Raw genomic sequence first — 14239 nt, forward strand, 5'->3', positions numbered from 1 at the left:
CTTGGTCTTTTTAAGCTAAGATCTTTCCCAGGTCTCAGTTTGATGGAGGCAATCCATAAGATTTTAGCTGAGCCTTGAAAGAAGTCAGAAGGCAGAGAAGAGGATGAGGGGGAACTCTCCAGGGAGGGGGTACAGCCAGTGAAAATGCATGGAATAGGTTTCAGGGATTGGGAACCTATGGCCTTGAGGCCACATGTGGCTCTCTAGGTCCTCAAGTACAGCCCCTTGACTGAATCCAAATTTCACAGAACAAATCCCCCATTAATAAAAGGATTTGTTCTGTAAAGCTTGGACTCAGTCGAAAGGCCTCACCCAAGGACCTAGAAGGGCACATGTGGCCTCGAGGCTACAGGTTCCCCACCCCTGGAATAGGAAAAAGGAAGGTGGTCTTGTTCTAGGAATGGCAAAGAGGCCAGTGTTAATAGATTGAATATATGGAAGGAGGAATAAAATTTATTTCTAACAACTTTAACATTTCCTTCAATAATAAATGTGGGCAACAATACTAGGTATCTATAGGCTTCACTAGACTGCCAGTGGGGCCTATTGCACACAAAAAGTTTAAGAATTTTACTCTAGAATTATTGGTGGAGGGATTTTCCTCACTGGGGCTCTCTCAGCACCAAAACCCCCCAACTCCATAAAAACAATCACTGATTTTGGTAAATACAAGAGAAAATCCCAGGCCATTAGGAAGCAGGGGGACAGAACTGGTGATGGTATCCTTAGCTACCATTCAAACTGTGTTTTCTTTGTTTGCATCCAACAGGGAGGTACTTACTTCCAAACACCATCGCAGAGCAGTCATGGCTGGCAGCTGCAGAGACCTCCAACCTCATCCGGATGCGAAGCCATGCTCTTGGTCAGTCAGCTCCTTCCCTCACTGCTAGCATGGTGAGTGAAAAGCAGGCTTCATTCGAGCCTGAAAGAAAGGATGTGGATCCTGTGCTAAAAGATGTTTGAATTTCAGGGGCAGAATGAGTGTGTGTGTGAGAGAGAGAAATACATAGCCACGACATACATAATTACAGGTTTTCACCTCCTGTCTGTCCTTTGGTTTGTGTATCATGTTTAACCTGGGCAGTAGGAATGAAATTATTAAATAAATTATAAATTAAATTATTGATAACTTAAATGATTAATAACTGCCCGTTAGAAATGAGCAGTGCATCCAGGAGTATGAGGGTGTGGGAACCTGCACTTTCAATTACCTGTTTTCTTTCCATGTTGAATGCCCTTTAGAGTATTTCCCATGACTTCTTTTTCCTGGTTAACCCCCCTATTTCTCTACTCTTTACTGGCAACGACAAAAATCTGCCAATGAAATGGGACAGAAAGAAAAGATCTCATTGGAAAACAATATATGTATCATACCACATTTCCCATTCAGAGTTATCTCATGGGCCCTGCTTTTTGGTTCCAGGTTTTACACTCTCATGTAAAAAAGAGACTATAAAAATGGCTTTTGTGCTTAGCATCTAGAGTTGTTATCTAATAAACCTCTCTTCTATTAGGTTCCTGGTTTTATACTCTTGTGCAACAACAAAAAAGGCTATAAAATGGCTTTTGTATTTAATTTCTATTAAATGTGGGTAATGGGGATTTGTGTGGCCATGGCAACATCTGCCACAGGAAGATGGGCCTCCAATTCTGTCATGATCAATGTATAAGAAATACATAAATCTATGCAGGTCTTATCTGGAGTCTTTTGCACTGAGAGTTATATACATACATACATATATATTTATTTGGTGGTAGGAGTTATATTTTGTTAAATGATGAAAACTAGTCACATTTGTACAGATCTTTAAGGTTTGGGAGCTACTGTTTTCACAGTAACACTGTGAAATAGATGGTTGTCTCTATTTTAGAGATGAGGTTTGAGAGGCTGAGTCACTTACTAAATGTCTGAAACAAGATTCAAATCCCAAGCTCCTGACTAAAGGCTTGCCCACACTGCCTCAAAACTTAAATAGACCTGGTGTCTAATCTTGGCTAGTGCATTAATTAGCCATGGGGGCTTGGGTCATTCACTTAATTTCATGGTGCCCCAGTTTTCCTGTAAGACAAGGATGGTGTCCTCAGTTTCCTCATCTGTAAAATGAGGGAGCTAGAATCGATTTTTTCTACATTTCCTTCCAGCTCTAAATTTATGATTCTATGAGCCGTTGCTAATTTCTAAGGCCCCTTTTTGCTCTAAACTACCATAGATTGATTTCTTAAGCAATTTGTGTTCTCAACTGTCCCCAAATACATTTTTGTTGTTTGAACTGTTCTTCTCAAGACCTTTTGTGTGTGCAGAATGAGGCTGCCATTTGTAAGTCTGATCTATCTTTTTTTGTGTGAGTATAAAGTTTACACCTAATTGTGTTTTCGGTCCCAGGTCGCAAGAAGTCAAATTCATCTTTTTTTCTTTTCTGAGAAAATATATTAAACCTTAAGTTATAGCTGTGCCCGTACCACTTGAGAATTTTAAGTCTTTTCAGCTAGCAACTTTTTAAGTAAAAAATGATTTCTTAAAAAACCGCAGTATTGCTCCTGCATCCTTCGATGGTAACAATAATTGGTTTTACTTGGAAATGATAACTCTGACAGTGCTGGTCAAATCAAGAAAGATAATGATACCTGAGCTAAAGTATCTAGACATAGGAAACATTTATTCTCTTCTGAAGTTCCTGTTTGATGTTGAGCTAAGAGTTTTGCAAACAGGACCAGAGAGATCTTGAGAAACATTGGTAGCAAACAAATGAGGAGTTGCAGAAAATTGTGGTAGTCCACTTTCCATTTCCTGCTCAGAATTTCTCATTAGTTTACCTACTGCCAGTGTTTAAATTGGAGGTGTTTGCATAAAGGAAAGACATAAAAAATACTGAAGTGTGATTTCATATCTAATTAAATTTGACTTAGATGTAAGTGCCTAGTATGTAAAAGGAATTCTGCTACGGATAAAGAAAAAAAAATTTGGAAGTCTGTCCCCAAGGAACTTCCATTTCACTGGAGATGGTAGTATATATTCTATAATATGTTGCCTAAACCAAAGTTTTGTTTGTTATTTTCCCCCAGCATTATAGATGTCAGGTTGACATCTTTGTATTTTAAATCTGCTTTAAATGTTTTTTTTTGTTTATTTCTTATGTTTAAAGCATATTGCAAACTTTAAAGTGCTATTTTCTTTTCGTTTTTATTTCTGATGTCTAAAGCACACGCAAGCTGTAAAGTGCTATGTAGGTTATGATTATTGTTATTTGTATCTCAGTTTCATTTGCTAAATGAAGGCAGGATGTCATAAACTTTGTAGTTGGTACTTTTTAGTATTTGGAGGTCAAGTTTATTAACTATCCAACTCTTGCCTCCCCTTCCCTCACCCTCCACACCTCCATTGAGGCACGTTTTGTAATCTTAGGAAAATATTGGTAAGTTGTTTTGTTTCAGGGATGCAGAATAGCAGCAGACGAGGATGGTCCCTTCTGGTGCCCCTCTTGTCTTCATTTCCTCATTATTCAGCTCTTGTCTCAGGCCAGATATCTCTGCCACACACAGCACGTGCAATTATAGTGCTAAATGTCTTGTCATAGATTTTTATGTGCCAACTTTTAGCACAAACAGTCTTAAGAGTGCATAGTGGGGAAAGGTCATGCATTTGAGTCTTCTCTCTTTATGGAGAATAGAATAGGGTATGGAAAGTAAAGAGAAAAAGTATAGAAATGATTACAGGCCATTTTAACAAGGCAATTTCAGTAAAGAAGCAGGAGCTTTGATTTCCTGGAGAATGGTGTGGAAAGATAGGCATTGCCCAGCATGGGCAGTTTTGTGTATTGTCTATCTCTTCTTTTATTGATGGGGAAACTGACCAAATCCTCTAGTTGTGAAACTGATAGTTCTTCTCTGTGCTCTAATGGATGACCTATTGAGTTTCTTTACCTCAGCCTTGTGTGATCCTGTTACTTCATTGTGAATCCCATGATGTGCTTTGAAACTCCACAGTATTAAACAGTTTTGATCAGCCTTTGGAATTCTGAAAGGAAGCACATCCTGTTTATCTTGGCTAAGATTACAGAAAAGTGAAAGCAGCCATGTAGTCGCCTCTGCTGCCACTGTAGAAGGGTTATAAACATCCTATGAGAGGGAACTTGGTCATTTTAATTATAAAAGCAAACTGATTTTTGGTATTTTGTGGCTACCTGGGAAAATAGTGAAAGTAAGAGAGATAGTATGCGTTTTCAAGCATGAGAAGACAGGATACAGAACAGGAGGACTTCCTAAGCTGTGTACTGCCTCATACAATATGGCAGGCTCTGATGCCAATATGCAGGAAATTCATACGTGTCTCTGACCTTTACTTGAGTGGATGCCAATGAGATATAAATGAGGTTATTTATGTTTTGGCAGGTGCAGCCTTTAGTAAAAGTGTTGTCTGTGGTTCCTTTAATGTCACAGACAGATTAAGCATTGCTAACTACTCTCTTGGTTAGGAGATGAATTCTTAGCCCAAAGTAGTTCGTTTTCCTGGGTTTGGCTAAATGTGGCTGTGCTGCCTGAACCAGGCACGCTGGGTGCTTCAGATAATTGGCTTGGTGCCGTTCCTTCCTGATAGCCAGAGAGAGGGCAGAGTACACGCTTAGTGAGTGTCTGCCTGCTGGGGTGCCAGCCAGGAGTGCCGATGAGGTGTCAAATGAATACTCCATATACATTAATCTGAAGAAGGGAAAAAGTCTTCTCCTATTTGCTTCTTCCATCTTTCTGTCCCTCCCTACACATGGGTAGTTTATCAAAGAAGCTGCTGTCATCAAAAACAGATGGATTTATACAGATGCTTCTCTTTGGCAAGCAGACAGGAATTCAGGAGGCAGAAACATGGTAACTTATCAGTGTGTAGGAAAATATGAGGGCAGTAAGCCTTGCTGACTAGAATTTGATAATGGTGCATGTAGCAGTCATAAGAAATGCCAACTTGGGTGATACTTAGCAGTAATGGATGAATGTCAGCACACAGAAAGGAAAGAATTTCAAGAACTAATCCTCTCTGGTTAATTTTTCTTTGTGTTATTTCCTTCATCCTTCATTTCCTTCACTTCCCATCCTTGCACCCTTTATATATAGGACTACAGTTCCCTCATGTTTCTCTCTCTCTCTCTCTCTCTCTCTCTCTCTCTCTCTCTCTCTCTCTCTCTCTCTCTCTCCCCCTCTCTTCCTCTCTTTCCTTCCATTTTTCTCCCTCTCTCTCTCCCCTCCCTCCCTCTCTCTCTATTTCTCCTTCTCTCCTTTCTTTCTCTCTCTCGTTCTCTGTCTCTCTCTGTCTGTCTCTCTGTCTCTGTCTGTCCATCTGTTTGTCTGTCTCTCATAGGCTCTAGTTGTCTAGTTTCTGTTGAACCTGTGGCTCAGTTTTATATGTTCAAGTTAGTCGGCCCTCTTGGACAGTCCCTAAACATTTAATTAGACACCTACTATGTGCCAGGAACTGGAAATACAAAAACAGGCAAAAGATAGTCTCTGTGCTATAAGACACGCATAGAAACAGGCCTATCACACATAAATTAGAAATGGGAAGGGGAGGAAAACAAGCACATGTTAAATACCTACTATGTGTCAGGCATTCTGTTAAGAGCTTTACAAATATTATTTCATTTGATTCTCATAAGAGATCTAGGAAGGAGGTTCTGATATGATCCTCATTTCATATTTGAGGAAATTGAGGCAGACAGCACAGCTTATAAGTGTAGGGTCTTTGAATTTGAATTCAGGTCTTTCTGACTTCAGGCCTCATGCTCCATCCGATGTGCTACCTTCTTCATCTTGCAAAAGTCAAGTTCCAGATTGGGCCAGGTTTGAATTCAGTTTAACTTGGTTCAGTTCAACAAGTATGTAAGTGCCTAATATGTGGTAGGTGATAGCTAGCATTTATATAGAACTTTATGGTTTTCAAGTATTTTACAAACATTATCTCTTGATCTTCACAGCAATCCTGGGAGGTAGATGTGCTATTATTATCCCCATTTTACATATAGGGAAATGGAGGTATACAGTTAGGTGACTTGCCTAGCATCAAACAACTAGTAAGTGGTAGAAGCAGGATTCGGTTGGGGTCTTCCTGACTGCAGATCTAGTGTTCTCTCTGCTTACTGTTAGGGTATACTAGATAGGGACACAAAGGTCTTCCCCTCCCTGCCCCTCCCCCTCCAAAAAAGGAAAGGAATAGAAAAAGAAACAGATCATGTTCTCAAAGGGCTTACATTCTATTGACTGGGAAGGGTTGGGCTGTATGGAACAGGTAGGAACCAGGTAAGTAAATACCAAATGCATAGAAAGTCAATGGAAAATGATTTTTGGGAGGAGCATAGCAGTTGGGGGAAATCAGGAAGGGACTCTTGATGACCATAGAGTGCATCTATAGTTTGGTCAGTAAGTAGAATTGGGAGGAAGGATGATTGCTAGAGATTAGCAGCCTAGTTTTGGGGGAATGATGTGGATAAGTGGGAGGAGGGTTAAGGAGAAGGTCTGGACAAAAAAGGAAATATATATAATGTAAATTAATATGATGTGATATGATACAATATATGATGTGATGTGATATATGATATAATATATAGTCCAAGTATCACAATATCCCAAGTAATATCATATAACATAACATAACAAACACAACACAATACAACATAACATAACACAACACAACATAACACAACATAACATATCCATTTGAAGTAGTTCAGTATTTTTGTACTTAGTGTAGAATGAAGGTGAACTATCTGTTAATTTCTTTCTTCCCCACATTTCTTAACCTGTTTATGGTATGATGATGTTGGAAGAAATTTCTCCTAAAGACATTTGTTTTCTCCTCCCTCCACCTTTTTTTGTTCCCAAGTATGAATGTCACCTTTAAGCCTGACACATATTAGGTTTTATAAAAAAAAAACTGAAGCTTTTCCCTTATATTTGTGTTCCCAGTGCTTAGCACAGTGTCTTGTATATTGTAAACACTTAATAAGTACTTTAATCTTAGTGGTATAATAAAAAAATAGCTAGTGTATACATATGTATGTATATATGTGTGTATAGATATAGCATGTGTATTTATATACATATACATGCACATACATAATGCACTTATATCTATACACATATACACATACATGTATGTGTATAAATGTGTGCACATGTGTATATATGTGTGTGTGTATATGTACATACCCATATCTATCTGTCTATCTTTATATCTCATTAGGGTTTGTAAAGCATTTTATAGACACTGCCCCATCTGATCTTCACAGCAATCTTGGGAACCTAAGAGCTATTATTATTATCCTTATTTTACATATGATATAACAGAGGCAGAGAGAGGTAAAGTGTTTTGTCCAAGGTCACCCATATAGGAAGTGTCTGAGATAAGGTTTGAAGTCAAAACTTCCTAAGTCCAGGTCCAAGGTCCCATCTACAGCACCACCGAGCTGGTAGGAGTTTTGTAGTTTTTTTATTCAGTTTCTTTATCTCTAATTGAAATGATTGTATTTTCTTTAGCACTAGAGATCATAGAACCAAAACTCTCACAACCATAATAGTACATTCAAAGAGCCTAAATGAATATTTGTATGTGTGTATGTGTGTAACAATCTTTTATAAGTTAGGAATAGAAAATGCACTATAAAGTGTATTTTTCTTACATAATACTTTAAAAATATGACATTTTGACAGCATTTTATCTATGTGTTACTTAACATTATACTAATAAATCATTATCTCTCAGAAGAAAAATCTGGCACGAGACCTAATTAATGCATTCTGAGATTTTATCTTTTAAACCTTAGCATAGGAACACTTTTAGTGCATTTCAATAAATTGTTTTGAGATAACTTGTTCATATAAAGCTATAAATTCATTGGTAGAGATTGACTCAGCACTGTTTTCCTTTTTTAAAATCATTTAAGCAACAACTAATTGTTTTAATAAGCACAATATTGACCCCTTAATGGTGATCTATCACCTGTCCATTAGGAGTTGTGTGTACACTTCATCATTGGTCTTCTGAATTCAATGCCCATCACTGAGGCCTTGCGGTCTAAGCTGTTTTCCTTGACATTATTGTGGCAATCATGTGTAATGTTAATGGCATATAAGATATTCCCAGCCCACTAATAGGCCTTAGGTGGCACCCATTAAGGGAAGTTTGCTTAGGGGAGGTTTGCTTGTAGGACAGCTTTCACACCTTTTAATTTCTTTTCTTTTTTTTTTTTGCTTTTGGGAGGGGGGAAGGTAGTGCAATTGGGGTTAAGCGACTTGCCCAAGGTCACACAGTTAGTTTTTGTGTTAAGTGTGTGAGGCCAGATTTGAACTCAGGTCTTCCTGACTCTAGGGCCCTTTTAATTTCTGATTAGGCACTAAGTCAGAAGGGTTATGATGCTCTCTGGCTCTTAAAAGGTTATATATACTCTGAGGTTAGCATTTTGCTTTGGGGCTCACTCATTGGAAGAATGTTCCTGTGATTTGGCCAGATGAGACTCTGGGTAGCTGTTAAGGAGCCCTCCTGGCTTTGAAAAACCCAGATGTTGGTGCTTTTGTATATATTGCCTTGGTCAGACAGTTGGACCTGTCTGTTGATCTGTGCTAATTTCTCAGACAGAAGACCTGTCTGTTGGTCTTTATTTCTCTGCTTGTATTTTCTCTATTTTGATTTTCTCTGAAGCTCAGGATGTTGATTTTTTCCCTGAACTGATGAATGTAATAAAAAAGGTTGTTGACCCCTTAAACATCTATCCCTCATAGAAAAGCAGATCTAAGAACTTCTGCATCCATCCTGTGTCTGCCAGTGTGGTTGCTGCATTGGGTCAGTTGTTCTCCAGGTTCAGATTACTTTGGTCTTCATCAGTCCCTGCAAGTCATCTCAGATTTCTTTAGATCTATTGTATTCATCAATTCCCATGCAAACTAACATTCCCTCACATTTATATACCACAGTTTGGTCAGCCATTCCCATCTTGTTTCTAATTTTTGCTACAACGTAAGTCCTGTTGTAAATATTTTTGTATGTACAGGTCTCTGTATTCTGTCTTTGATGTCTTGATATAGACCAATATTTTAACAATTATTTCCCTAATAGATTTTGACCATCAGTGTAATTTTGGTAACTGGAACTTTTCCATTTCTTTTTCCTCCCTTCCATACCCCCACTCCACCTTTTTTAAAAGTATTTTTTTTATTTCTTTGGAGGATTACAATAAGAGACAGTCTGAGGGGCATGTGATACCCTCCTTTTAATTCCCCTAGAGAGATGAAGGTAAAAAGAATCCTTTTTGTGTAAGTGAGCTTATTTTGGGAATGTATTTTCAGGTGAGTGTAAAGTCACTGTCTACTGATAAAAGTCAGTCATGTGGCCTCTTGTTTTTTGCAGTTTTGACAGGTGAGGCTGTTAAAGATATGTCAGAGCAGATAAATCATCAAACAGGGAGTTAGTAGACATCTTCAGTCTCCTTATTTTATAAATGTAGAAACTGAGGCTCATAAAAGTGATTTGACTTGCTCAGGATTTTGTTGTTGTTTAGTCATTTTTAGCTGTGTCCGACTCTCTGTAACCTGAATTGGGATTTTCTTGGCAAAGATACTGGAGTGATTTGCCATTTCCTTCTCCAGCTTATTTTACAGATGAGGAAACCGAGGCAAACAGGTTAAGTGACTTGCCCAGGGTCATGCAGCTAGTTAGTGTCTGAGGCTGGATTTAAACTCGGGACTTCCTGACTCCAGGTCTAGCACTCTATCTACTGTGCCACCTGGCTGCTCTGAGTTACATACCTAGTGAATGGAGAGTGTAATTCAGATTCAGGTCGCCCAACTCAAATCAAGTGCTCTATTTACTACTCCATATTAATCCTATTTTCGCTGGTTTCATGACTGAAATGGGATAATTATAAACAACAACAAACAACAACACAAAACAACACCTTTTCTATGCCTTTCTTTCCTGAACTAAAATTTTTATTAACTGTCTACTGTTCAGAAAAGATTCATGGAAATAAATAATAGGATTACTTGAAAACCATAAAATATAAGAGAAGCTTTGAAATACACCCAGGTGCACAAAATTTTGAGTTGAAATTCTAAGTCCCTAAATAAAACTGTATGACAGGACCCTTTTCCAGACCACCCTCTTAATAATCATCCTTGCCATATTCCCTGGGAATATGCCCTCCAATGTGTTTGCCAAAGGATCGGGGGCACCTTGCAAAGTCCATTGTGTGCACTCAGTTCTTCCTATTTGCTGACCAATTAAGTAGACTAAAGTATTGCTGATGCTGAGATAAGTATTGATCCCATAATAAACTGTCAGATACAGAGCACATGTATAAGAATTGAAAAACATTGACTTGAAATATATCAAGGAACGGCTATAAAATGGGCAGTACTATTTATTTTTATTTTGGTTCATTTTACTCAAATGACTCATAGTCTTAAAAAATTTTAGAGCTTCCTGTGCCCTAATTTTCCAAACTTATAAAATCGTTAAAGCAAAGCTGGAAAGAACAACCATTAAACATTCATGCTGATGATTTTGTAGTAATTTACCAGCATTCATTATTAGATGGATATTTTGATCCTTCATATTTATAGCAGTTGCTACTTAATGAGGTTGCTGTTACTGCATTCAGTGTGCCTAGAAATATGTTGTTGTCCACTACAGAGAATTAGTGATAAGATTCATAAAAAGGCTCATGGGATCATAGATTGAAAGCCAGAAGGGACCTCAGAAGGCCAGCAAGACCACTTTACAGATAAGGAAACTGAGGAACAGGGAGGTTAAGTGATTTGCCTGAGGGTACACAGGTACTAATAATCAGAGATAGGATTTGAACTCAGACATCAGCTCTAGTTCGAGCCAGGCCTTTTTCCATTGTATCGTCCCATACCTTAGCTTAAAAAGGCTTTAGTCTCCAACTGTATCCAGGGCTATCTCCAGTCATCCTGATCTATACCTGGTCACTGCACCCAAACGACACTGGAGGAGAAAGTGAAATTAGCGACCTTGCATAGCCCTCTCTCATTTAAATCCAATTTTCTTGCAAGACATGGTAGCAAGGTCCTCTTCAAGAATGAAGGACACAGCCTACTTACTAGCTGTGTGACCTTGGGCAAGTCACTTAACCTCAATTGCCTTGCCTTCCCTCCTCCAAAAAAGCAAAAAAAATAATGAAAGACAAACAACAATAAGAACCATCCTGTAGGCTAGAGTCATTGGGAAAGCCTTCATGGAAGAGTTGGGCCTTGAAAGATGTCTAGGATATCAAGAAGCAATATAGAGACAGATGGAGGGTGTGCTAGCAAAAGCACAGTGGCAGTAATTGGTCATAGACTGAAAACTTCTAGAAAGGACCTCGGAAGCCTTCTTGTTCTTCTTTATTTTTAAATGAAATGGAGCCCCTTTGGTAAGCTGGGGATACTTATGTGTCTTTGATCAGAATTGTGCTTTTCAGTGCATAAAATAGAACAAATAGAGTTATAAAGGAAGGCAAGTCTCATGAAATGTAGTTATTAAAATAAGTTCATGGACCCCAGGTTAAGAACCCCTGCTTTTAGATCTATTCCTTTCTCATTTTTTAGGCAGGGGAGCTGAAGCCTAGAGGGGGAATGTCATTTGCCCAAAGTTACCCCCTGAGTCAGGAGCATAGCTAGGAATGAAAGCCAGGCCTCCTTGACTCCCAGAGCTGCTGTTCCTTGCTTTCTACTGTACTAGTATTTGAGGCAGCTTGATAGATAATGTACTGGGACTGAAGTTCGGAAAACTGAGCCCAAATCTGGCCTGTCAGACACTTTACTAAATGTGTGACATTGGGGAAGTCACATAACCTTTCCTGTTGCCTCCATTTCCACATCTGTAAAATGGGGATAATAATAGCACCTACTTCCCAGGGTTTTTGTGAGCTTCAAATGAAATAATATTTATAAAGTGCTTAGCATAGTGCCTGGCACATAGGCATTATTTATTTATTTTTTTTAAGCAATCGGGGTTAAGTAACTTGCTCAAGGTTACACGGCCAGTTATTTCTGGGTGTGGTGCTGAGTATCTAAGCACGGATTTGATCCAGGTCATCCTGACACTGGAGCCGGTGCTCTTACTCGCTGAGCCACTTGGCCGCCCCTAAGCAATTGGGGTTAAGTAACTTGCTCAAGGTTACACGGCCAGGTGTTTCTGGGTGGGTGCTAAGCGTTTGAACCCGGATTCGATCCCCAGGTCATCCCGACACTGGAGCCGGTGCTCTTACTCGCTGTGCTACCTGGCCACCCCGCAGCACATAGGCATTATGTAAATACTAGATTATCATCAGCTGTCCTGTCCAATAAGAATATCAGAATGAAATGATGCCTTGGCCATCTCTTGATTGATGTTTATCTTTACAATGTGTATTGCTTTTGACACAGAGGAAAGGGAACTCAGTTCCAGGAACATTGAGTACTAAGTTGATGAGGACTCCTCACTTCAATTCTAGTCTTAGAAGAGTGACAATCCATATTAGTAAGAAGAATTTAGTGTCCTCAGATGGATAAAGAGACCAGAACCATCCAGTTGAGGGTTTCTGGTCACTGAGTACATTCTGATTGATAATGGAAATTGGGAAACCTGGAGAAAATCACCTAAGCACCACAAGCTATTGGGTCCTGAGGATATTCTCAGCTTTTTTTTGAGTCAAAATGATCATGTGGTTGTTTTCATAGAGAGAATGATAAGGCGTTAATAATTCCCTACTGGATCCTGATGTTTTTTCCATATGGCTTAGGTCTAGTGAATCCTCAGAAGAATGAATGATGGGGCTAGGTGGAAATACTCAGCTCAGGTATTTTGTGACATCATAAATCTTTCCTGCTACTGTTAAGGAAAAAACTGTGGCGGTTTAATATGAGAGTGCACCAGCCTTCTTGGATTTGAGTCCAACAGCAAAGGAAGGATGTGATGGAAGACATTTTCAGGAATTTGGAAATGATTTTACTTAGTGACATGTAGCAGGAGCAATCCTTGGTTATTATCTGATTGTAGAATTAAAGAGGAGTGAAATCTTTGTTTAAGAAAATATTTTAATCTAATTGTTGATTCTGGACTCTGTCCATGACAGATCCTTTCCCCACCCCATAGGGCCGTTTCAGTGATGTGCTTGATTCCCTTAGTCTCTAAACCTCTGGCACATCTGTTGTTTATTTTTGAAGGATTTTTCTCTTTTTTGGCCGACTTCAATAGTTCACTATATCTAGTATTTCCCATTTCCTTTGGTTTTAACCGTCTGCATCTTCCAGATGCTAGGCTGAGATACCTTTTCACCAACACTTATTAGTTAATGTGATAAATAAGGAAATGCAGTAGAGTGTTTTAAGCAATCTACTTCTGAAGTTATATTTGAACATAGACTAAACCAGTTGCTTGGTGGTGATTGTGGATTTATCACAGGTACTACTGGATGAATGAGAAAAAAATAAAGACAATCGTGGAAAAAGAATGAAACTCATCTATGTTAAATTCCCTTTTATAAAGGGCAGTTGGTTAGAATCTAGCCTGCTGAATAATCCTAACCATAAAACTAAATTTCTGTAAGATTGTACTGGTGTTTTTCTTCCCTTTCTTTGCTTTCCTTAGGAGAGGGATGGGGTCTGGACCTGCAAGTTGGCACCTTCTATTCATCAAAAAATGTACAGCTAGCTAGAGCAGTAGATAGGGTGCTGGACCTGGAGTTGGGAAGATTCATCTTCCTGAGTTCAAATCTGCCCTCAGACACTTTCTAGCTGTGTGACCCTGGCAAGTCACTTAATCCTGTTTGCCTCAGTTTTCCTCATCTATAAAATAAGCTGGAGAAGGAAATGGCAAATGACTCCAGTATTTCTGCCAAGAAAATCCCCTATGGGGACCACAAAGAGTCAGACATGACTGAAAAATTACTGAACAACAACTACATCAAGTAGTCTTGGAGCAGGGTTTCATAATCTGAGGTTTATGGGATCTCAGAGGTGTCTGAGGCTAGATTCCAGTGGATCTATGGATTTGGAGGGGGAAAAATTATATCCTTATTTTTAGTAAATTTTTGTTTCCTTTGTCAAGTCTTTGTATTTTATTTTATGCATTTTAAGACCTTATATTTAGAAGGGGACCATAGACATTATCAGATTACCAAAAGGGGTTTATGACAAATGCAAAAAAAAAATAGTCTGGGGCGGCTAGGTGGCACAGTGAATAGAGCCCCTGCCCTGGAGTCAGGAGGACATGAATTGAAAT

The 14239-nt window shown here is 38.9% G+C and overlaps 1 protein-coding gene across 1 annotated transcript in view; it reads left to right on the forward strand.

Moving 5' to 3' along the window:
• Positions 1-14239, forward strand: part of MAST4 (microtubule associated serine/threonine kinase family member 4) — an 808407-nt gene that overhangs the window by 292740 nt on the left and 501428 nt on the right. Inside the window, exon 3 of the mRNA XM_069096541.1 lies at positions 770-894. Within this exon, the coding sequence (XP_068952642.1) occupies positions 770-894 (125 nt within the window). The remainder of the gene's footprint in view (positions 1-769; positions 895-14239) is intronic.

The sequence above is a fragment of the Petaurus breviceps genome, unplaced genomic scaffold (assembly GCF_028583685.1).
Source record: "Petaurus breviceps papuanus isolate PSGF00001 unplaced genomic scaffold, PetGlider_PUasm1.0 229, whole genome shotgun sequence".
NCBI lineage: Eukaryota > Metazoa > Chordata > Mammalia > Diprotodontia > Petauridae > Petaurus > Petaurus breviceps.